Source organism: Gallus gallus, chromosome 4, assembly GCF_016699485.2.
Source record: "Gallus gallus isolate bGalGal1 chromosome 4, bGalGal1.mat.broiler.GRCg7b, whole genome shotgun sequence".
Lineage (NCBI taxonomy): Eukaryota > Metazoa > Chordata > Aves > Galliformes > Phasianidae > Gallus > Gallus gallus.
The window spans coordinates 65,205,393-65,229,898 of NC_052535.1; the positions used below are offsets into that span (position 1 = coordinate 65,205,393).

The 24,506-nt window shown below is 43.9% G+C and overlaps 1 protein-coding gene across 9 annotated transcripts in view; it reads left to right on the forward strand.

The window, feature by feature from the left end:
* Window positions 1-24,506, forward strand: part of LNX1 (ligand of numb-protein X 1) — a 75,260-nt gene that overhangs the window by 42,988 nt on the left and 7,766 nt on the right. For 7 of the 9 annotated variants that reach the window (XM_040700234.2, XM_015285527.4, XM_040700233.2 and 4 more), the window contains 7 exons: window positions 1,180-1,421; window positions 2,914-3,069; window positions 7,982-8,137; window positions 11,614-11,816; window positions 13,153-13,524; window positions 18,018-18,152; window positions 23,066-23,243. In XM_040700234.2, coding sequence (XP_040556168.1) covers window positions 1,180-1,421; window positions 2,914-3,069; window positions 7,982-8,137; window positions 11,614-11,816; window positions 13,153-13,524; window positions 18,018-18,152; window positions 23,066-23,243 — 1,442 coding nt within the window. The remainder of the gene's footprint in view (window positions 1-1,179; window positions 1,422-2,913; window positions 3,070-7,981; window positions 8,138-11,613; window positions 11,817-13,152; window positions 13,525-18,017; window positions 18,153-23,065; window positions 23,244-24,506) is intronic. The other 2 variants (XM_046941175.1, XM_420707.8) reach the window with 1 other exon arrangement.

The window sequence follows — 24,506 nt, forward strand, 5'->3', positions numbered from 1 at the left end:
CTGCAGGGTATTTTTATGAAAGTCATCAGTTAGCTTCTACTATGAAGAAAGAGAGAATTGTAGCAGCAAATAGTAGGCCAAGCTCATTAGGTCATGATTAAAAGATGGATTCTTTTTTAACGTGGTAAATGAGGTTCTAGAGGGTGCACAGGGCACAAAAGTGATGCTGGAGAGAAGTCACAGGTGCTGTCTGCTTGGTCTACTCTGTCTCTTTGGTTGTTTTATAGCCTTAATTAAATATTGAACCAAGAAGAGCACTGCAATCTTTAATTTGCTTGGAGTGATGGTCTTTAGGAAGTGTGAGAAGGAAGTGCTGTGCATTGTCCCAGTCTTGCTTTCTGGGATGAGCCCAGAGCAGACAATTGGGGTCATAAGTTGGTTATTCTGGGACCACACTCCTCTCCATCAGAGATGGAGGATTTTGTCACTACTAAAGCCAGGTCAGAATGTAGGAGCTGGATTTTTCCCTGTGGTGGTGACACACTGGAACAGGTTGCCCAAGGAGGTTGTGGATGCCCCATCCCTGGAGGAATTCAAGGCCAGGCTGGATGTGGCTCTGGGCAGGGGGGTTGAAACTCAATGATCGTTGTGGTCCTTTTCAACCCAGGCCATTCGATGATTCTATGAATTGTTTTAGAATCAGCCTTGAGATTGGAGAGGATGAATGAGTGTGGTGCTGGGCTCCTGGTGTCACTGCCTGGTGACTGGGCAGGCTGGCCAGAGCATGGGTCAGGATGAGGTGCCTTTTTCTCAGCCAGTAGAAATTAAGAAGCTGCTATATCTTACCATGCTCTCCTTCGTTAACCAGGGGCAAAGGGAAAATTATAGTGTGCAGTCTGTGGTGTAACGAGCCACCTGCTCATGGGTCCTTCTTCACCCACACTAACTGTTTATACATGGTAGTATGGGCCTGCAGTTTTCTTTGCGGCTCTCTTTATTCTCTTGACTAGAGTAGACTCCCATGTAAATTCAGCTTGTTTGGAGAAGAGTTTCCCTTCTTCACTGTTTAACAGGACATGACTGGCATTTTTCCTCCTGATCCATGCCCATATATCATCATCCACTGTGACAGTCACATTTTGCACACTGAGTTATTCCCCAGAACTGGCCAACTGCCATAAGTAGGCAACATTTCAGCACAGTTTGTAATCATGTCTCCTTTCCCTACCTTCTCCTCAGATGCAAAGGAGCATCCCACTATGGCCTTACCAAGGAGCGGAAGCGGCGTTCCCAGGACTGCTCCCCGGACCGCAGCTCCAGCCTGGCAGTCGCTGCTCTGGGTCCTGAGCTCTCCGCAGCTGCAGCCATCGCCTTAATGACCGACGAGCCGGGGCTGGTGAATCCAGCCTTCAGCCCCACCTCGGAGGACAGCCAGTCGGGTAGTGGCCCCAGGGACCTGCACTGCAGCAACCGCAACAGAAGTAAGGACCCAAAGGGCTGGTTTGGGAGCCTGGCGGCCTCTTCCAGCATCTGTTTTGTGTGAAACACTTGTTGGTGAAGGATGTTGGGTTTTTAAAGAAAAATTTGAAATGGCTTTTCCAAATGGGCCTTCAATAACCCAATATATTTCAGGTGAAAAACAGATTTTCTTGTTCAGGGGTGACATTAATCTGAAGACTTACTGTACACAGGCAAACTGCAGGTCTCAAGAAAGATTATGTAGGAAAGTCAGCTCCTTTGGGGTGTGTGAAGTGCCTGGGAGATGGTGCAACAGCGGCTTCAACAAAACACGGTGACCCAAGTAGTCCCTACAGACTACGTGATAGGCACCTACACAAAAATCTTTTGGGTACTGTGTTTGGCAGTTGACAAGTATTTACAGTAAAACAGATAAGAGGTTTCTGGGAGCTTGGGGAGTGTTTGCCAGACTTCTAGAGAGGTGCACTTCAGAACTGTTGTTCCTGCTGAAATAACAGTAGTTAGGGACAGGATGCTCCTTGCCTTGATTCTTCGCCCTGTGGCATAACACAGCACCTGGCTCTGATGAGCACATTGAAAAATATGGTAGACATAGAAGTATTAACAGTGAGGTCAAATCCTGTATTTGCAGTCTCTGAAGCCAAAGCTGTGTTTCACAAGCTTTGTGTTACACCAGCTCTGTGCTGGGAGAATGCATGAAGGGCTGAAGGAAGATTAAACGAAAAGCAGCACTATCCCCTTCTGTGCATGCAGCAAGAGAGATGGAGAGGGGGAGAGCAAGAACATCAGGATGAAATTATATCCCACCAGAGTTTAGAAGCTGCAGTCTGGTTTGGGGGAATGTTGTATTATTAGATTACAATGCTTGGCGAGCATGCAGAGCTCAAAGAGAGAGCAGCAACAGCCGTGACGATATCTTCAGTAGGATGGAAAGGAGAGTGAAATGTTTTGAAACTATTATGATTTTTTCTGTATTGTCTTACCCAAGTTAGAAGATGTGACTTAGTAGGTCCCTCCCACCTGATGATCTCTGAATTTTTGTCATCAAACTGTTGGCTATTGTTGGCAGATTGGAAGCACTGCAGGGTTTAGAAGCAGTAGAGGATTTTTATTCAACAAAAATTTTCAGCAACAACTTCCAGATTTTTGGGGTTGGGGGGGGGATCTAACTTATGTAGCTTGAGAAGGGCAGCATTTCTTCCTCTTCTATACATTTTTCTCTGGATTGTTGCTGATTCTGCCCTGACCAAGGATTATTCTCTCCCAAACTGCCACGCTTGCAGGTACAGATGTCTACATGTGGTTGGCAGAATAGACAGGAGAGGTGGCAGTGCCAGGGTGTGGGACAGAGGTAGGATAATTGTACTTCCATGCAGGTGGGTGTTGGATTCACAACAACAAAGCGTTGCTTTTTTGCCCTTTGTCTGCTGAAGGATGTAGAAATGATGTGGATCTGGAACTGTTGAAACATTGATTTTTTTGCTGCTCTTGCAGCTCGACACTTTGAACGCTCCACTATAAGAAGCAGATCTTTTAAAAAAATAAACAAGGCATTCAGTGTTCTTCGAAGGACAAAAAGTGGAAGTGCGGTTTCCAACCAGGTTGACCAGGAAAGGGAGGCTGTTGGAAACTCTGCTGCTGGAGAAGAAGGTAATGCTTTGTTCTCCTTGTGTTCTCACTTAAATGGGGCAGGGGACCCTATGCATGTTGGAGCTGGCTGTCCATGGTTGACATGCATTTCATTTTGTGGGTGCACGTGATTAAAACGAAGTAGAAAACTCAACTTTGCCTTATTTTAAAAAAGCTTTTCGTGAATGGCAGGGAAGAGGAAAGCAGAGGTGTGTGGGACCTCATGTACAGTTGTGCTGGTAACTGCCCATGTGCGACCGTTGATCCAGTATCTAATGCACAGGATGTGGGATTGAGCATCTGCAACTTGTTACTGGAGCTGCTGCTGATTTGCTCTTTTGGGTCACTTGGTCATTTAGTTCAAGAGGTTTTGCCAGCATGTGTGTGTTTTCCCCCTAAAGCAAACAGATCACCATGATCACATGTTATGGAAACCTCGTAAGTTTCTGCTAATGCTTATGAACCACTAGAAGTTACCAGTGGAATGACAGTAGGAAAGAGTAAAGCACTGAAATTATCCCAGCACTTCTGTAGGGTCCTCAGTGATAGATTTTTTGTTGCCTCAGCCAGGCAGGTGATGAGGTAAGAATGCTCTGCTCTCAGCTGGGGGAAAAGGCAAGTTGCCCTGATGTCTGTCAAGGATGAGGGATCTGGCAGGCAGTAACACTTAACATTTGGCATTCTCAAAGCAATAAGCAAATGTTACTAATTGCTTTGGATCGTAATTGCGAAGCCAACATTAGCATTCATGCATCAAGAGGAAGTGATGATAGAGTGGGAAACATCATCTTAATCAAGGCCCTAAATGAGTTCATTATTCCTTCATCTAATGCCTCAGCACCTCAGCTCTCTTCCCAGATAAAAAAATCCAGGGTAAAGGCTTTAAGAGTCAACTTCGCTTTGCTCTATACGTCATGCTGTCATTGAAACCCATTGAAAATAAGGACAAAATAATGCCAAATGTTGTGCTTAGGCAGGATTATTCTAAAATCAGAGAACAGTGTTTAATACCTCTTCAGCTTTCCTTGCTTGTTGCTTCAGAGGAGTTCCACATAGTTCTTGTGTTCCTGATCATTGCTCTGCTTGTCTGGATTTTTGTTGATGTAACCAAAACAAAGCCGGATAATTCAAAACTATGAAACTTTTCCATAAAAATAATATGATTCTGCTTCTTGACCTGGAAATGTAGTTAATAACTTTACCAAATATTTTTTAAACATTCCCTGGTAAATCTTCGTAACTAAGTTGCCTACTGCCATCTTTGAGGAAACAGGTATTTTTTTGTCATTTGCTAGCAACTGCTCAATCTGCTGTAATCAAATCTTGCCCTTCTTCAGATAGAGTGAAATCCTGAATTTCTCAGGCTTGTGCTTTACAAAAAACAGTTTTCAGGCTCAGGCATGGAAAGCTTTCTGCCTAGGCTTATAGTGGACATTGCTAATAGTCCCACTGAAAGCTTGGTTTCATGTCCAGAGATCATGAGCGGTCTGGATGCCAGCAACACCTGGCCAGTAACCCAGATGGTAACAGAAATAGATGTGAAGGTGACGCTGGTCTTTGCATTTCCAGCAGAATGAAGAACACTGTCTACCTTTTAAGGGATATATAATGGTCCCCTAGAGGGGCACTCTCTGTAAAGATGTCATTCTGTACCTGATTCTGCTCATGATGTCATTATTCAGCACCATGTATGCCTGTAAAATTCCAGCTATGTTCTACTGCACTGGAAAAACCAGGTAGACTTGTAATTGCTTAATGAGCAGTTACTTGTACACATGAGCTCACAGAAGCTGGGTACTCAAATGACGGTATTAATTACATATGCAAAGAATGCATTTTGATTAGGCTGTTTTGGAATTTGGCCTTTAAAAAAATGCAAGCAAGTAACTTGCAGCAATACAAATACAACTTTAACAAGGATCTCTATTCAGTCCTTTGCAGCAGGTGCTTTGTGCATCTCAAAGGCACTCTCTGTTTCTTCTTGTTGGAAGAAGAAATGAACATACTTCTTTCTGTAGCTGTTATCATCATCCTGGCAGCTGAGTACTTGCTTTCTTCTCCAGTTCTGTATGTTTTATTCCATTCCTGGTTTTTTAAAACCCTCTCTTGTTCCAAGCAGTCTGCAGTTGGATTCCTGGTCAGAGCTGGTCACCCATTAAGGACAGATGCAGTCTGCTCTGCAGTTATTTTATACAAATCTGCCTGTCCCCCATTTTTAGAATGTCCTCATCTCGGTTCAGGTCTCTCTCCTTATTGTGTTTTGCCTCTATTTTGTTCAAAAGAACTCTGAAACCAGAAACTGTGGTGTGTACATGTACGTTGTCCCCAAAAGCAGCAGCAGCAGCCATGGATTTCTGCTGCCACATCAATTTTTCGCCCGCTGCAGCAAGTGGAGGTGCCTCTAATATGAAGCTGATATCTCCACTGGGCCTGTGCTCAACTGCAGTATCTCTGCAGGGATACAAGACAAAAGTCATACCTGATGGGGGAGGGACGGCGTCCAAATAACCATGATTGGACTTAACCTAAAAGCTGAATGTAGTGCTGGATTTGGAAAACTTCTTTGCTACCCTGGGACACTGAAAAAATATGATATGTATACTGTGTTTCTAATGTAATTACAGCAGGAGAATAGATACAGTGAGTCCTTTGCTGTGAAAATGACTTCATGATTTCCATTTGCAGCCTGTGGTTTGATTCATTTAACCTGATGTTGTATAGACACGTGTTGGATTTAAGTGATCCAGGCTTTCTTTGTTTCTCTGCCTATGGAGATATTTTGAGTAGAAAAGCATTCACTGTCCAAGCAAAAGAACATGTTAACAGTGAAAAGAAAATGTTTTGGGGAGAAGGGCTTAAGATTTTCCCTTTTTTAATAACGTGATCATTTGCAAATAACCAGAGAATAATGTTAGCCATGGCACTTAGTGTTGCACATGTCTTCCCAGGTCTAGAGAAGTTTAAAAGAGATTGTTTCATTCTGAGAAGTGAGGGACAGTGACAGGGACACCCTTCCGGCAGTGATGCATTTAAGATGTGATATCTTCTGACTGGATCTAGTAGTGTAAATGACCTTGACAATCTAGTTAAATGATAAAATATCTCCGAGCAAAGACTGCTCTGGTTTTGCCATGCTTATTTGTATCACTGTACTCTTAGTCTGGCATCACACTTTAAATTCGCTTCCAAGAAAGATTATATATATACACTCTTTACTCACTCTGGTCTACAAATACAAGTTGTAAACCAGCTAACTCTTCAGGAGGAAAGAATTTGAGAAGGCAATTGCAAAACCCTCTTTAATGTAAAAGGGAGCCATACTGCTGGTTTTCAAAATCAGTCATCAGTTCCATTTTGCAGTCAAGTCATTGTAAAATAAATTGAATTTATGATTGCTTGAGGATGTCAAATGCAGTTCAAAGTCAGCCTAATTCTTCTTAGTCCCAGGGCTGGTGCAGTGCTACATCTGTTATTGCTTTGCAGCAGTCAAGACCAAGGCAGCCCTGGCAGCACTGGCAGGCTCACAGAGCAGACTGCTGTTGTGTGGGTGTACCTCCCTCCTGCTGTTCAATTGGAGCCCAGCTGTGTTTTCTGTGTGTGTATGTCTACATATGCATGTGTAAGATAGATATTATAAATACTTTGGTGTTTTGGAAAGGCACCTGAAGAAAAAGAAGGTAAGTGAAATGCAGAATGCTCTAGGTGCCAGAGTCAGTTCTTTTTGAGTCTTTCCATGGCGATAAGACTTCTTAAGTGAAGAAAACAAAGTGACTTTCCCAGCCCCAGGACAAGACAGCATCAACTTTCGCCCTAGGAAGGCTACATTAGTACTGTTCCTGTTTTCCCAAATTTGATCCAATTACAGTTCCAATTTCCTAAAATGGCTGCTAGAAATATTACACAACTGGCTGAAAGCACTCTGCCTCCAGGGTGGTGAGCTGGACAGTTTTCAAGTGGATGAGATTGGCTCTGTAGTGCTTCCTCCGCTGCAGATAGGTAAACCGATAAACAACTCCTGCTGTAAATAAAGCAGCCACAGTTCTTGAGACAACTCTATGACAATTTCATTTTAGTTCTTTCAGTAATAGGAATATCCAGAAAAAATGATAGACACTGCAGTTGGCATTGCCTTCTACCTGCCCCCCTGCATTGGACCAGCATCCCTGGAGAACTAATGGAATGAATAACACTGCTGTTTTCAGAATGATGGCAAGCCATTGGGAGAATGAAATGCTAACTGGAAACTTACTGGAAGGAAGAGTTGCAGAACAAAGCCCCACACTGACTCAAGTGATGTTCACAGACACACATATTTTCCAAGAATAGTTTACACCATTTTCATTTAAACTGTGATGACCAGATGCCTGAACGCTTGCTATCCCTGCAGATAGTTGGATTCATGGAGGTGGACTGTAAGCACACAAAGCTCTGGGGACTCCAGCCAGCACTTTCCATCAGCCAGACCTTCTGGTCTGGACAAGGACTGGCAATGTGAGGCAGAAATTGTGCTCACAGTGACCTGGGATTGTTCTGGAGCCAAGTGTCATAGCAGACACGCTGAGCAGAGCTGTGGGGATGGAGGCGGCTGTTGTTCTGATGGCACTTCCAGGAGGAGCACAGTACATGCAGAAATCAGCTGAAACCCAAGACCTGGAGGAACACTTATTAAGAGCTGTAAACTGTTGGGCTAAAATATTAGGTGTACTTAAAAGTGCCTATTACAGTCTCACGGCTGATGTACTAATAATTGCGTGGTGTCCTGTGTTGTATCAGACAAGCAGAATTTAATGGGTAAAGCTGGCCTCTCCTATGTTATTTGTTACTCTGATGGAAATACAGATAAAATTTCACTCTAATATAAGGAAAATATTACCTGAGGAAAAAGCACAGAGAATATTTCTGAATGCAGATGACATTTTGTTATTATTGACAGATTCAGAATGCTCCATACCAATCCCTGCAACAAAAACACAACACTCGGTGGAAAGACCTGCAAGAGTCACCAAAAACAAGACAGAAAATTTACTTCTTTCTAGATTCAGCAGCGCTTCAATATTTAAGGACTGGAAATATAAAATGGTAAAGAAAGGTATGCAATACTCCAGGGTTTTCCTGCTCTGGAAAACCTGGTCGAAGGGAACTGAGAACTTTGATTAAGAGCTGGAAAGGGTTGGAAAATGGGGTCTGTGCAAACCGATGCTCCAGCCCCACAGTAGAATGCATGCATATGAGTGGTGCAAGTTCTTAGCCCAGCCAGACCCCTTATATTTGGTGAGACCTGCTGAGTTCCCATTCACTGTGGGTAACCGGGTGCTGGAGCAGGGCCCACCTCTTCTGGGGATATGCACGCATTGCAAAATTTCTGGTCAAAGACTTTGTTTCCAGGTGCGGCATTTTCTTAAAACAGGCAAGGTAGGTTTTAATGAGCCTCCGTGCAATATATACAGATTGTTTGATGAAAAAACTACCTCAATTTTTATTATTCAAAAATATATGTATGTATGTATTTTATACATTTAGTTTTTCAAACGTAGTTTTTAAAATAGTCAGTTGCCTTTTTCTCTTGATAATCTAAACTGTTGATTACACAAACATCCATGTGTATGTCTGGGTTGAAAATAAGAGGCAAATCTTTAATGAAAATATCAGAAATTAAGTGGTCATCCAGTTATTTTGATGTTTGACTCATCTGAGAAGAAAAAGGTACAATTAAATCATTATATTCAAGAAAGAACAAAAATAAATCAAACCTGGGAGGTGAAGCAGAGTGTCCTATGAAAAGAGGAACCTGGTGACTTGCACACTGGCAAGAAAAATGCTGTAGTAGGATTTGTTTTGTCATAGACTGCACACTTTAGAAGGAAATCAGTTACTAGAAATTCTTACAAAGGGTCTTCATAAAGTCATATTGAAAATAAGCCAAATGCCACTGCAGTATTTACTAAAACAGTTAAAGCATTGCTCAAGAAGCAAAAGAACTTACACAAGTTCTTATCTTACATGTGTGATGGGTCTTGTTCACTGCCACGTTGCTCTGGTTTTGTTCTGGGATAGTTAGAAACTGACATAACATGAGTGTATCAGCAGTTTGTTCCATCTGCCCTCTATGGTCAAGAAATAGCTAATTCCTTTAGAAAAAAAGATCGGATTGAAGTATAGGAGAATGACTGCCTAAGCCAAAAAGTGCTATTTGTTACAACCTGAATTGAGTCATCATGCAAAGGGAACTGGGAGCAGTTCTGCTATAGGACTGTTTTGATAGCTTGCAAAATATATAGAAATATTTATTTCTTCCATTTTCGAGCAGAGAAGAATACTTGAGGGTCTAGATTATCATTTGTGGTTTACGTATGTAAACCCTTAGAGCTACCCTGAGAGTCCAGAATATGCATGGGGACAAAGCCTTCAGTGATTTTTGAGGAGTACTTGTGTCATCTGGCCTTAAGCACCTCACTGAGCCATCACTTAATTGGCTTTGTCTTCTTACATAGCAGTGGAGGGAGTTCAGCAGCTCCTTTGGGTGCTCATACACTACGTAGGAAATTAGGTATTTGGGATAGAGGCCTGCCTTTAGATGGTGTGAGTCCACCTCCACACTAGGGGGAATTAAAAAAGCTCCAAACTGGGCAAATAATGTTCAGAAAGTATAGGAGTATGGGGGAACAACACACCTTCCTGTCCTGAGACTTAAAAGTTGTGAACAACTCTGAAGCAAATCAGTACAGGTGCAGAAACTTCTACAAGAGTGTAATGAAGTGATCCTTGGATATTAGGTTGAGTACGGCTGTGTAATTATCTAGATAGATTTTCACTGCCTGTCAACTCTGTATAAAACCACCAAGTCGAAGTCTGTGCAACCGGTAGGTGCTTTTTACAGACGTGGAGGAAGACAGCTTCCCATCCCGAAGAGCCTATGGTCAAGAAGTGGTAAGGGATTCAACGTGGTATTTATTAATGGTTTTATTTTCCTACTCTTTCTTTCCCCTTGATCTCTCCCAGGAACTTTTGGTGCCTTTCTGGTTTGTTGTCTGATAATTCTGTAGTAGGAAATATTTATTCTCTCTCTGATACTGCTCTATTAATTTTCATTTAAGAGTTTTCTCCTCTTCGGTTGCAACTGCTGTACTTTCATTTCTAAAATAGACTACTGAAAAAATGTTAGCACTTCATTTTTCTACTTACAGGTTTTCATATTGATGTGGACTCTTATACCAGAAATTCAAAAGCTTTCTGTCACATCTGGGGGGCAGAAGACACTTAAGGACTGATGTGCCTGTACTAGACAGCTCAGTAGTGCTTTTACTTGAGCTTTAGTCCATGATGAGCGTGGATTAAAATTTCTAATTGCCCAAGACATGCTGTGCAGATAAACATGTCAGCTGACAGGTAGGGTTTGGAAGGGACACACTTCTTCAGCACATTATAAATGAAAAACAGGATCCCCGCACACAGTTGGTCCTTCTTCCTCACACTTGGATTGCCAATGCCAGCAGAGATCTTCCCTTGCAGCTGAGCAGTCAGCATCATTCCCTTCTACAACACAGGTTCATAAAACGTGAAAAATATTGGGACACAGATTCATTCAGGAGGGCTGACTGCTTCTGAAAGTAGGGTGGCTCATCCTTCGTGCATGAAGAGTCCAGTTCAGCAGAGTGTTGAGGTGTCTGGGTTAAGCACAGGACAGATTTGTGAAAATACCACTCAGTCTGTGTGGATTTATTCAAGGCTATGGGCAATACTGTTAAAATGTCACCTCCTGCATCAATGGCAGCAGATGTGTGCTCATTTGAACTCCCATTTCTTAACAAGGTTTAGGATAAGTCTGTGTCAGATCTGATAGAGTTGGCTGGCCTGCAGCAGTACTTTTGCTTGTGTACCTCTCTGAAAATCTATCAGATCACCTCTGAAATTCCCCTTTCTGAATGTACACTGGTTTTCATACAGATCCTTTGCAGTAACAGCCAGATATTCTTGCTTCCTAGACTTCAAGGATGATGTAAAGAGGATGATCTGATAGGGAGACTGCTGTTTGCTTTGGATTGCCAAAGAGATTTTCCTTTCTGTAAGCTCAAGGTAAAAAAAAAAATGCTTCCATGGCTGTTACAAGCCAAGTCTGGGATGCTAGCAGTGAGGAAAGTCAGCAGCCCACTGCAGCACAGACCACCAGGGTTTGCTGGCTTGTCTATGCCCATATTCTGTGGGGCCTGTGAGGAGCTGTGACCTGGTTCAGAGGGGTCTCTGGTGGCTAAAAACATATTTTGTTCCCTTAAAATATTAGCACACATAACTGTGTTTTTTTTCTTAAGCTCATTTCATCTGTCTGGATTGTATCAAGAGTTCGAGGGGGAAAAAAATAGAAAGGAAGCTTGAATATATTCATTAAAAATGATCCCTTCAAGTTCACTAAAGCAAACGTACATTTCCTTTGCTCCACACGTAGTATGTATCACATCAATGCATAAAACCTAGTTTGGATTACTGACAGGTACTTGAAGTTGTATGGCGCATGTCTTAATGAAGCAAAGCCAAGATGTCATATAAATACCTTACGATGTACATTTCCAGGTTTTCCCAGATTGTATCACCTGATTCCAGATGGTGAAATCACCTGCATTAAGATCAACCGGACTGATCCCCATGAGAACCTGGCCATTAGGATTGTGGGAGGCAGCGAGACTCCTTTGGTTCACATTATCATACAGCATATTTATCGAGATGGAGTAATTGCCAGAGATGGAAGATTGCTGCCTGGAGACATGATACTAAAGGTACAGTATGGTGGGAGGACAAGATAAAAAAAAAAATTATATCCTAACAAAGAGTAAGCATAAATGGATCATGAGATTTGCAGTGCTGCCTCTGTGTGTGGATGGAACAATACATGCAAGAAGTCTGGTTCCTCTGCATGCTGTGATGATTTCATTCATCTCAGTTGTTTTCGTAACTCACATTTGTTTGCATTTCCCACTCAGTTATCAGGCTTCTCTGCTTTCTAGCCAAGCATGGTAGATCCAAAATGCATTGCAGCGTGATGCTGGCATGTCTGACCCAGCAGAATAAATGTTTTCTTCTGAAAGCAGGGCCAAGGCTTTTCTGACCTCTTTGGTTTTTTTTTCTACTGAGCTGTGGATTTGAATCTCACTTAGTGCAGTTTTCATTGCCTCAAATCCCACTTACACCAGAGGAGGTGACAGGGGCCTGGTCAACTTATGTTCCATCTGCATCAGCACCATACAACATGAGGCATTGCCTGCTCTGATCTCTGAGAGCTGCCCCACCAGCAACCATGGGTGAAATCTCTAGGAACGAATGAACAGCATTCAGGTGTTAGCATTTGGCTGCTACTTCTGCTTCTATAGAAATGTGTAACAGATGAGCAAGAATTAGGCCAGATGGTTAAAAATCATGTATCTTGTGAGCGGTGGCTCCAGCAGTGAACAAGAACAGCTCTCTCAGCTGCCCCACCAACTTGGAGCTCTGAAAGGGTGCTACATCACATTAATGTTTCAGTACTTGGAAGAAAGGCAAATCTCTGGTAAATCCTACCTGGAAAACGAAACAGAAAAAGCCTGATACTCCAGTGTGGTGTGTAAGCATGACTCCCTGCTAAATACCCAGCACTTTTGACCTTCTGCTTGAGGCTCTTTTCTCCATTTTAATTATAGGTTCATTAGTGGGGCAATTTTTTATTTTTATTTTCTTTTTTTTTTTGCTGTTACTAAAACAGCTGAGAGATAATGAAGAGAAACAACAGGAAAGTGGTGGGAGTGGAAGGAAGGGCTGGCAAGGTGATCTGAAATCAGAAGCTAGTGGAATAAAACCAAGATATATGAAAGGATATTGGAGCTTGGGGGAGAGCAATAATAAAGTTGAGAAATAGCAGTTATGTCTGGAGACTATCTGAGCTGAGAGAAGGGGGGAAAAAGGCAGAAAGTGTCTGTACAGCGCGTCCCTTTTGCACACAGACTTGGCCTGCTGCACCATGCTGTTGGGAGCAGTGCACGCCACCTCATGTGAAGACATCTGTGTAAATAGAACAGCCATCTCCGTGCCAATTCAGATTAAATTGCCTTTCTGCCACTGATTTACAGCTCTCTCTTCCAGGTGAACGGCATGGACATCAAAAACGTGCCTCACCACTACGCCCTGTCCATCCTGAAGCAGCCCTGCCACGTGCTGCGGCTCACGGTGCTGAGGGAGCAGCGGTACCGGTGCCGAAGCAGCGGGCTCAGCCTCGACGCTCACTGCAGCAGGGACGACAGCTTCCACGTCGTCTTGAACAAAAGCAGCCCCGACGAGCAGCTAGGGATAAAGCTGGTACGCAGGGCCGACGAACCCGGCGTGTTCATCTTCAACCTGCTGGATGGAGGAGTGGCTGCCCGTGATGGCCAGCTGCAGGAGAACGACCGGGTCCTGGCCATCAATGGGCATGACCATCGGTACGGCAGCCCGGAGAGCGCAGCCCAGCTGATCCAGGTCTGTCGCCATGGCTTTAGGCACTGTTTCTGGACTTGGCAAAAGCCAAGTGATGCATTTTCACCATCCATAGTAATGGTGCTGGGGACAAGATTAATAGGTGTGCGTTAAGAGGAGGGAAGATGTGCCAAGCCTCCTTTCCCATCAAGGGTGGGAACTGGTACCTCTGAAATGTCCCTGGTGTCACTGTGGGCACAAGGGTGAATATGTGCATATACCTCCCCATGATGCCCTCTGCAATCAGCTCGCTTCAGGGCTTTGTTACAAAAAACAAGTCCATGTAAATCTCCATATTCTTTACTCAGAGGGTGGCAAGGCAGGCTGGTTGCCTGGAGACAATGTCAATGCTCCGTCTCTGGAGGCGTTCAAGGCCAGGTTGGATGGGGCCCTGGGCAGCCTGAGCTGGTGGGTGGCAGCCCTGCCCACGGCAGGGGATTGGAATTGGGTGGGCTGTAACGTCCTTTCCAATTCAAACCATTCTACGATATACTGTGAATCTGCCAAAATGCAAACCAGCCTGTACCCCAGTGTCACAGAGTCCAGCAGGGACTCCCTCCTGGGGAGATGGGAACAAACTAGAGAAGTCTAAGGCAACCACTGACATATTTTGGGATGAGCATCCCAGCATCACTGACTTCCTGCAGGCATGTCTTACAACTCCATATACACATACTCCACATACCTTGTGGATGTTTCTTACCTAAATCCAGCATTAATTCAGATATTCTGGGGATGAGAAATAAGGATCTTGTTCTGTAGTTTTTATAAATCTCAATTTAGACTCTTACGGAGAACTAAAGGGGTGCCTCTCTGATGCACTTAACAGCCTTGCCACAAAACTGTCACTGTCTTTCTCAGCTACAGAATCAGTGAACTTCTGGCTAATTTCCCCTCCAGAAACATTTTCACTGAATTTATTTCTTTACAACCTACCTTTTTAGAAAACTTGAACATAAAAAGCAAAGCCAAGGATCTTTTGTTGCTTTTCTTTCTTATTTATAGTAGTCATTGTACTTGTGCAACTTTACATTTCATTTAAAGGGATGCACAATGTTCTCATATTGAAGAATTTCACATACCTGAATATGAAGATGTTGAATCAGGCTGGATGCTCCGCAATTCAGGGGGGTATAATCGGAGTAACACAAGTCTGGCTGGAAGAATCTTTAAATGCAATGCATTTTGTGGCAAGTATTTTCCCTTTAGCATAGGTTTGCATAGGCAAACTTTCATTGAAAAGTTTATGGCATAGGTAAAGATAAAGCCATTTAGTTTGTCTTCATGCTGAGAGCAGGGCCTCCCACTCATCAGAGCAGGCATGTCCTGCCTGGGAAGCAAAACCGCATCCTTTTGCATAACACCAGTTGTTGAAATTCTGGTCCAGCATCTTTCTGGATTACGTTATGTAGATCACTAACTGGGAGCAGAAGGCAGCAGTTGGGGGATGTTAAATTCTCCAAGGGGAACAAAGTAGAGAATGAAAACCTTTCTAAAAATTGGTATTCTTGGAACACTTCTTTATGGCTACAAAACAAGGCAACAGTGCCTCACAAGCAAAAAACACATGTAGTCTTGAGATGAAGTGGAAAAAATGACTTAATGAGACCATTCACACACAAGTGTTTGAAAACGCTACCAAAGTTCTTATTGGGTTCCAAAGAGTGGATGTTATTTATAATAATGCTTGAAATGCATACCAGTCTCTGGGAATTTAAACAACATGCCTGTCAAAGGGGAAACTCAGGTTTCCAAACAGCCGGGATTGCACTATGAATCACATTTGTCTAATACAAAATTCCTGGATCCTTTGTCTTTTTTTGCCATGTTTTTTCATCAATTATCATTTGCCTTTCCTGTTTCTATGCTATGCCAGAGAAAAATCATTATACTGAGGCCACAAATGTTTTACATTTGCTTCTTACACGGCATGTTTTATCTCATCCTCCCATTTCTCGACAGTACCCTGTCTGTTGAGATCTCAATGTGTTACTGCACATTGAGGTGTTCAAATTAACGGTGCTACATGCTTCTAAGACATTACTGACTCCTTTGAAATCAGAATGAACATTCACTGATATGATAAAAGGTGGTAGTGGTTTAGTATGCCAAGCACAGCTGGGAGAACTTCAGGGTTCTGCAGAGTCTGATTAGTTTTAACTGCTAAATAATTGAGAAAAATCTGATTCTTCAGGCCTGTAGTGATTATATATCAGCATATGCAAAGCAGTTGTTAATCAGGAGATTAGGTGTCAGCCTGTTTAGAAGCTCAGTCACAAGAACTGAAATGAAGAAAACATGTACCTGCTAATTAAGAACGTGCACACGTCGTAACACTCAGGATCTTGCTGCTCCCCATTTGCCACGTCATCTTTAGTCACAATCTTGTGTCAGATGTGGCACTTTTTAATCTAAATAACGTGATGTCCCACATCTGTTTCACGTGTGTGCAACGTGAAAATGATCAAGGTACCAGAAGAGTGGAGAGTTGTGTGAGGACATCTGCTCTATCTGCTCGGTTGGGCCAGGCTACATGGCTGCCTTGTTTTCAAGTGACTGCTTGGAAGTTGTCACCGTGTCCCTGCCTCCCTATCTGCTTGAATGCAGCCACCTTGGTGCAGAGGTGTTTCTTTGCAGCCCCTCGGTGCAGGCAGCCTTTTTGGCTGTTGTTGTGTTTAAACACTGCACCTCCAGCTGCACTGGGTGTCACAGCACAGGTAACTGGAGGTGATTCAGGCTGCTTTCCCTATCCCAGGGAAATATCTGCCAAAAGCAGCAGCAGAATCAACCTGGCACAGAAGCAACCTTTGCAGGTTTGCGGGCCAAAGCTTTGCAGAGCATTCCCCAATCTGTGTTTGATTTGCTTTGGCCATAACGCAGATTTTAATTCTAGTAGATTGTTTCCATTGTTACTTGTATTCAGGCTCAAAGCAAACCTTATTTCTTTAATTCTTGCTTCAGCATGAAGAGCAGAAAAGAAACTGGGAAAAGCAAGCAGTAACGGGGAAGGAGGGAGGGAGAGATCAGGATAAAGCAGCAATTAATATTCCGATCAGAAGAAACGGTAGTGGGTATGTATATAGAAGTATGTAAATACAAAAGCTAGTCATCTTGTTTGAAAACTCTTTAAAACACTCTGGTCTGGACTTCTGAGAAATTACTCAGCTGGACTGACCTGGAGACAAATGCGACATTGCAATATTCTTGCTGAACTTCTGTTAGTCAGTCCTCAGAGAATTAGTCATGTTTACAACCTTCCTCTAAATAACTGACTTTGAGACTAACCATGTGGCAGCAGGTGAGCTTCAAACAGAAGTTGCATAAACTAAAGTTGTTTGTTTTAAGGAAAACTGTGTTTTCGTGGGGTCACATGCCCTTAGGAGATTTGGTAGTGTGTTGTCCAGCTACATTTTGAGTATCCTACAAACTAGAGTCCAGCTGCTTATTCCATGGTGGCTTTCCTTGGAGCTCCTCCCCAGAGAGCAGGAGGTAGCAAGCACTGGAAATGTGACCCCCCAAGAGCTCCAGAGATGCTTGATGGGGTTTCCAAATTAGATCCTTGATAATGACCCATGCACATGCAGACAGGAGTCCCTCTGGGACCAGCTCTTAAGAGCTGCTCCTACAGGTCTCTAGTCAAGGAACAGGACAGATTCTTTTTATTTTCTGGGTATGCTCCTATAGCTTTCAGGCTATTTCTATGCTTCCCTTCAGCTGCGTAAGTAACAGAAAGGAATCACCTGTACTCAAAATCAGTAAAACCAATACCAGGTAAACATGGAGCACCTTAAAACAATGAGGCTCTGCAGGTCCTCTGCAGGGAACATGACTGTTGTGCAGAAGCATTCTGAGCTTATTTAGGGTTAATTGCTTTTGTAGCTCCTGTTCCTAGAGTGAGAGTTTGAGCTGGTTTCCCAACCCAAATGCTGTTGCTCTATGCACTTGCTTGTGCCTTCTTATTCTCATTTTGTGTTCTGGCATGCTAGGATTTTACCTCTCCAAGTGGTAACACATCCCTCTCATCAAGCTGCCTTACATCTGCTGTGTTTGTTACACACAGGGGGACTCTACTGCACTGTTGTTCTCCACCCTCACCAGCCTCAGCTGGAGCATGCTCCTCATTACAGCACTAATTGTGGGGTGTCTCTCTTGAAGCAGGCCAGGCACATTGCTGGTCTGCCCTGGTGCATGTAGGAGGACACAAGAAGTGAACAGTGATTGCATTACTGTGGGTCAGGTCACTACTTGCAGCCAGATTTAGGGCAGACAGAAAGATTTTTTTTCAGCATTAATGCTGCATTTTCAAGTTTTAAGTAGTTGGCAGTAAACTTGTATGACCTGAACTGGTTCTACTTCTTCATGTTAGTGCAACCACTGTGGAGGGAAATCCAAACTGAGCTTATATGGGATCTATGCTTGGCGACTCCTCTTCCCTGTTCAGCTTGTTCTGGGTCATTGCACCAGTGATGGGATTCACCCTGTGCCTCCTCCCATAGGCCAGTGAGCGGCATGTCCACTTTGTGGTATCGCGGCAGACCAGGCAGCAGCCCCCCGACATCTTGCAGGAGACGGGATGGAGTTACAGCAGCAGTCCCCAGCCCTGTCCTGCTGAGAGGATCAATGCCAGTAAGGTGAGGCCACGTCTGCTCTGCTGTCCTTGGGACGGGGGACCTTGGGGTGGCTGACATCTGGGGCTCTTGGTGTTGCCTTTCTGGATCTTATCACCAGTAGTGTCATGTCTTATTCTGCAATTGAAACGTAAAGCTGTGCTCCTCATTGTTTGTGCTCCAGAAAGTGTTTCTTCCCTCACTTGGTTTGGGGTGAGAAGGGGAAGAGAAGGTGAAGGGGAATGGTGGGGCAGCGGTGTGATGGGCGTGGAGCTGGACTTGTGCAGGGGCCTGAGCCACACAGGGAAACATGCTTCAATGACAATAAGAGGTTTACTGTTGTTTCTCCATCTGAAGCAATGTCTGCAGGAAACAGCTTTCATAGGTAGATCTAAGAGATTCCTATAAGTTTCTTGAAAGTTACAGTCATTATTAAGCTAAAGAGCTGGGAGGTCTTCACTGGCCATGGAAAGCATACCAGTTTTCTGCTGGTTTTGAAAGCTTGTACTTGACTGTGCCACTGCTGTATGACCCTGTGGACTGTCATCTTTACAGCAGGAACACTGGGAGTGCCCTCCCCTGCAAGTATCTCAGTATCCAGGTCTTGTCCTTGAGCTGAGGAGAAGGACAGGGACAAAGGAGTATGGTGTTGATCTAGAAAATGGCAGCCTGTGTCAGAGGGGCTTAGGTGCTCTCTTCTGTGTTTTCAAGACTTGCCTGCTTTCAGAAAAGTGACTCTGGATCATCTGCAGTCATAATTTTAAGTAGGAGTACCGCCACTCAGTCCGGATTAAACTGTGGTATGGAGGTGCTCCTGATGAGTGAGAGTGGCTTTTGTTTAATTCTGTGGGAAACTATGGTAGATTGAACATAGTTTTACTGTATGCAAGAACATCTTTGCAGGAAATAATTTCTTTATTTCTCTAAGTTTAAGTCACATTCCTGGTTAATTTACATCAATTACTCTGAGTGTCACCCATATGCAAAGCCTCATGAACTGGTCCTCAGCCCCCTGCACCAGGGGGGATGTCAGGAAGGTGAACAGCGGGGCTGGTTAAATCCATCCTACCCGATGGGTGGTTAGAAGTGCCCCTAAAGAGTCCTTTGGGCTGACCCAGCTGCCAGATTGGGTGCACAGCTATCAGCCAGGAGACGAGCCTAGCTCTGCATTACACAGATGCTTAATGATAGTCTTTGCAGGCTTCCTTTTTTTTAAAAAAAAAACAAACTACATTTATTCAATGTTTTTAATGAGTAAAAAATATAGCAGTGTATCTTTACTGTTAGTTTCATTTTCTGTGAAGTCTCAATCCCAGCTCTTGGTAAGGATCAACAGGAGTTAATCATGGAGCAGTCGATTCCTGGTAGCCACTAGCCAGTAGCAGTAGTGCCCAACTAATCATGCATCTGCAAAACATTACTTACTAATGAAGTAATGCTTTCCTTAGGGAGATATGTGACAGCAGTTATCTTATATTGCTGCTATATGATTTCTAGTGATGCTCAGAGCACCTGCTAGCTCTACCATGGAGATCTGATTAATTGGTACCATATGAGACTACATTGCTTGTTTTTCATACACTGCCCTAGATCCCCATTTTCTCTTCCTATACCAAGAGGTTTTGGACAAAAATTGGTAAATTCAACATTATTTGGGGTATCTATGAGCTTTGCAGGTCAGCGTTGACCTTGCAACTGTCCTTCTAAGGCTAAAAAATCATCTTTTGATGAATAGGCCATAGCTTGTGGGGGGATTTCCAGTTTGCCTCAAGATATGCATGCTCCACTAGAGCGTGAGTGGGCTGCTGTGGGCTTCTGCCTAGTGCCACTGCTGGGGCACTGTCCAGGGAAGATCAGGGCCAGGAAACAAAACTTTGAGCTACTACCACCTCCCTTCATCTCTGTGCTGGCAGTGGAGAGCCTGTCTCAGAGAAGATGCTCTGGCAATAGATCTGAAGATCAGTGCAGCCAGTGGACATGACTATCTTCAGACACCGCGGGCTTTTGGGATTATACAATCACTACTGGAGTGTTATTTGCCCTTTTATAGAGTACAAGCATGTCAGTTTGAATTTCTCCTGCTTTTTGCTGAAGGTTCAACTGAGCATCATTTGCAATTCAAGATCTTTAAACTCTAAGCTTTGGCAGGCTTAAAATGTTATTTTTTTTTAATAGACATTAGTGCAGGCATAATGCTTGCAGGCCTGGGGTCTGCACAGTGTCCAAATGCAGCGTGTGCTCCTGCTCACACACAAGGCAGTGCAGTGCATATTGGCTGCAGTTTACTGTCAAGGGAGTTTGTTACGTGTGTATGGTTTGGTGGATCTGCTACCTGCTGCCATCAGTGGAATTGCTTTGTTATGTGTGATAGATAGAAGGACTGCTAACTGACCTGAATTTTGTTGAATTTTAGCTTTTTATTTTTTTCCCCTGGGTTGAACTTAGCAGGTGGTATTAACAAGTCAGGAACACTCTCTTTGAGGGAAGCAGCTCTCATGTACATAAACATGGGCTGCAAGCACTTGCAAGCCTTGCATTTGATGCCAAGAGTGAACTCCAGCTTCCAGCAGCCACCTTGTTCATACAAGGGCTGAGAAATCACTTTGGGCCAAGCTGTTGCCCTGCTATCAACTTGCATCCATGTGGAAAGAGTGAGAAGGCAATTCTCTTTCAGGCTGGTACCAATGGCAGTCAGCCACCAGAAAGGGGAGGGTGGCATTTAATGCCACCTCCTTTTGCAGTGGTAGTGATGGGCTGTGTGTGGTGTGCTGGGAGACTTGGGGCCTTGTAAGCTGTTTTCTGGTCTGCAAGGTAGGGGGATGTCCAGCCCAAATGGTTGTAGCTTCTGCCTGGATTCAGAAAAGAGAACGTGTCAGGAACACTTTCTTGTGCAGCAGAGGCTGTTGAGCAGGGCTGTAATGCAGAAATAGGCCAGATTTGATTTCTTTGAAGTCAGTGGGAGCTTTGCCATTTAATTAAATAACACTTGTTTTTAATTGGAACTGATCTCTTGCTCCTCTCTCACTAAATGCCTAGTACTTAAGTCACCCCATTTCTTGAGCAGGAGACATTCTGTGGACTTGCAAGCAGGTTAGCCTTCAGGTGAAATGCCTCTTCCAGACACAGCATCGTGGCTTTGATGTTGTAATAATCTGCTGTAAATATTTATCTTACAGTAAACATACCCCCAAATATTTTTTAAAAAGGAGAAAATGAACTGCTATATTTTCCTTCTGACCTCTGAGGTCACTTCAAAATGACAGAGGAGGACAATTGTTTGGAAGAGAATGCATTGAAATGCAGTTGCTGATAAACACCGCCTTTCAACTGGTTTACTCATTATCAGTGGTCCTTCCAGGAAAGCTCTACGTGTGTTTACTAAAAAAGGCTTTGCTTCACTTTCATCACTGCCTTCGTCTCAACTGAGCCACCCTAATTCCTCTCTATCTGCAGCCATGTAAAAGGACATGTGGATAGAGCAGCTTCAAAGGAAAACTGATCCTATGTGCTTGAGTATACAACTACCACTGCTTTTATGATTCTTCACTGAAATGTAACAGGACAATTTGTTTGCCAGCACTGCTTAGGAAGCACTGATTCCTCAAAAATAGAGCCCTGTCTGGCTTATCAGCCAGCATTTGTGGTGTTTGGGACATGATGGACATGGCAAGAGTAACGGGATTGCTCTGAGTTCAACCTTAATCAAAATTGCGTATTCTGTTGTTGTGAAAATTAGTAGTGCCCTTCCACCATTCGCTTCAGAAAGTGGCTGTTTCCTGACAGAAACCCATTCCTTCTCAAAGGGGAAGAAGGGCAGCATTTTTTTTGTGCAAACGTGGATGAAACGTTAAGTTTAGTTTGCACAAAGACAGAACTCCACAGAGTTTAAAACATTTACACCTTGAAGGCAGATGTGGTCTTTGGAATGGTCAAAATGAGCTGGATTGGAACACCTATGTTTTATAAAGGAGAATATCATAAAGCCTCAGAATTGTTTAGGTTCAGTTGGAAGCCATAAACCCAATGACTCTGACACAGTGCCCATGTGCTGCACACAGAGCTGGTGTGTCCAAACAGCTGCCTTGGTTTGCTGTTACTTGCAGTGATGGAGAGATCTTTTTCACCAAACTCTTTGCCTTTTTGTTCCCAAGGGTCTGCGGCTTCCCCAAAGATGAAGCCATTCCAGCACTATGCATAAACAAGCACTCCACATAGCTGTCCCTGCACCACAGAATTCCCACCCAGGCTGTTCCTCTTTCCTCCCTGTTCCCATATAACCCTGTTGCTGCTCTCTCCCTTCCTCCACCTCGGTGGTGGCACAGGCCCGCCTGCTCCTCTTTCTGCTCTGCTGGCCCAGGAATCAAGGTGGGATGTCCTTGTGGGATCTGAAATTGATTGAAGGAGATTAATGTGGCTTTAAATGAGATTTATAGATTATTTTTGCATATGATGAATGTGAGGTCACGCTTGTGAATGAGAAGGGGGTGGGAGGTTACATGTGAAATACTTTTAGCAGCTATTCTAGCTCCAAGAGGGCTTCTGCAAGAGGGGCAGGGCTGTTCATAGCCCGATTGTTACAGAAGTGAGGAACCCTGGTGGTCCTAGCTGATCTTAGCATCGAGAACTTTTCTTTTTTCTTCTTCTTTTTTTCTTTTTAACTGTACTTTGTGTTTACATTTCGAAGACCTACTCCTCGTAGTTTCATAGCTAAGACACTTCTGAGTTCAGTGGGGGCAGTGTCTGACTTTAAGGTGTGGGTTATTTTGGTTGCACCTCTGACTCTACAGAGCCTAAGCCCAGGCGTGGCAGGCAGCTGCCAAGTGCTTTGGTATTCCCTAAGTGTTTCCTGGCAAATACTTGCTTCGGTAGAAAATGCTTAAGCTATCAGGGGGTCTCCATGCCCACCGTGTTTGTTGTTGCTGTTTTTGCCATCACAGAGCACTCTTCACACTGTCACCTGTCACGAGAAGGTGGTGGCTGTCCGGAAAGATCACACGGAATCACTGGGAATGACGGTGGCAGGCGGAGCAACGAACCGAGAATGGGATTTGCCTATCTACGTGATAAGCGTTGAACCGGGAGGAGTTATCAGCAGAGACAGCAGGATAAAAACAGGTAAAAGGATGGGGATCTTGCCAGCCTGCTTTAATTCAAAGGGTTCCTTTGAAAAGCAGGGATACTGCAAAAGCATCACGCCCTGACACTTTCAGCTGTCCCAGAGGCTTCTGTTGGGAAGTGGCAGATGAGAGAGTCTGAAGTCAGCCCCCAAAAAAAGAATAACTCACAGCAGCAGCCACCTCTATGAAGGGAAACGTAGGCGTATTGTGGTAGGAAATAATCATTTTTCACACGAAAAAATGAGCCTACACCACTATCTCCTAACTGGTGAAATCTTCATTATGCAACATTCATGATTGTTCTGGGTTTTTTTTTATGTACATTTTTGAGCTTGTTTGCCATATAATTTATGAGTTCTAAGAGAGATAGCTCAGCAGAATTCCCACCATGTATGAAGCAATGTTAATGCCTTGTGGCTCAATATCTTGTCTAAAAACATTGGCTTTGTACCTCCCTTTGGCTCTTGATGCAACTGGAGGCATTCATGGATTCTCCCCCCTCCATGAGCACAAGCCATTGGAGCAAGGTGAGGAGCATTTTTTTTTCAGTCTTTTTTGCAAGAACTGATAGAGGGCAGAGGAATGATTACAGATCCCACTGTTCTGGGGATGCTGTGTCTTCTCAGCTTCACCTGGGTCACGCTGTCCCGAAGCTGCAGGGAATTTCTGACTGCACAGAAGGGATTACCCTGCTCCTCACAGCACCAGGTCAGTCAGAACAGGGAGAGAATGTGTCTTTTTGAGACCCAGAGCCCACCCCAGCCTATGTAGGGATCTCCTTTTGCAGGAACTGTAGCTTCTCCATACAACGTGTGTGACAGCACAACAACAGGAGCAAACCGGCAGCTTCTCTCCTTGCCTCCTGCTGGGAAATAACTGCCTCTCAGTGGGATGCATTTTCCAAAAAATAAAAAAAATAATAAAAACAATAGATTCATCATGAAGCAGACAACCCAGCATGGAAAATTCAGCCTGGTTAATTTGATAAAATTGGAAACAAATGAATACATGATGTTACAACAGTACCATAGGCTTCCAAGGTTTTGAGCAGCCTTCAGAGTGTTGCTTGCCTCCTAGGGGCAGACCACAGGACAGGTTCACTCAGCAGTGCTGGGGCTGCCAGCACAGGGGATGCAGATGGGGCGCAGCAAGAGAACCCCAGGTTTGGAAGGGGGTGTCCCTCTGCAAGGACAAACAGCGTTTATGGGAAGTGCGTTAGGTGATGCCATCAACATCTCCATTAGACAGCAAGCTCTTGGCT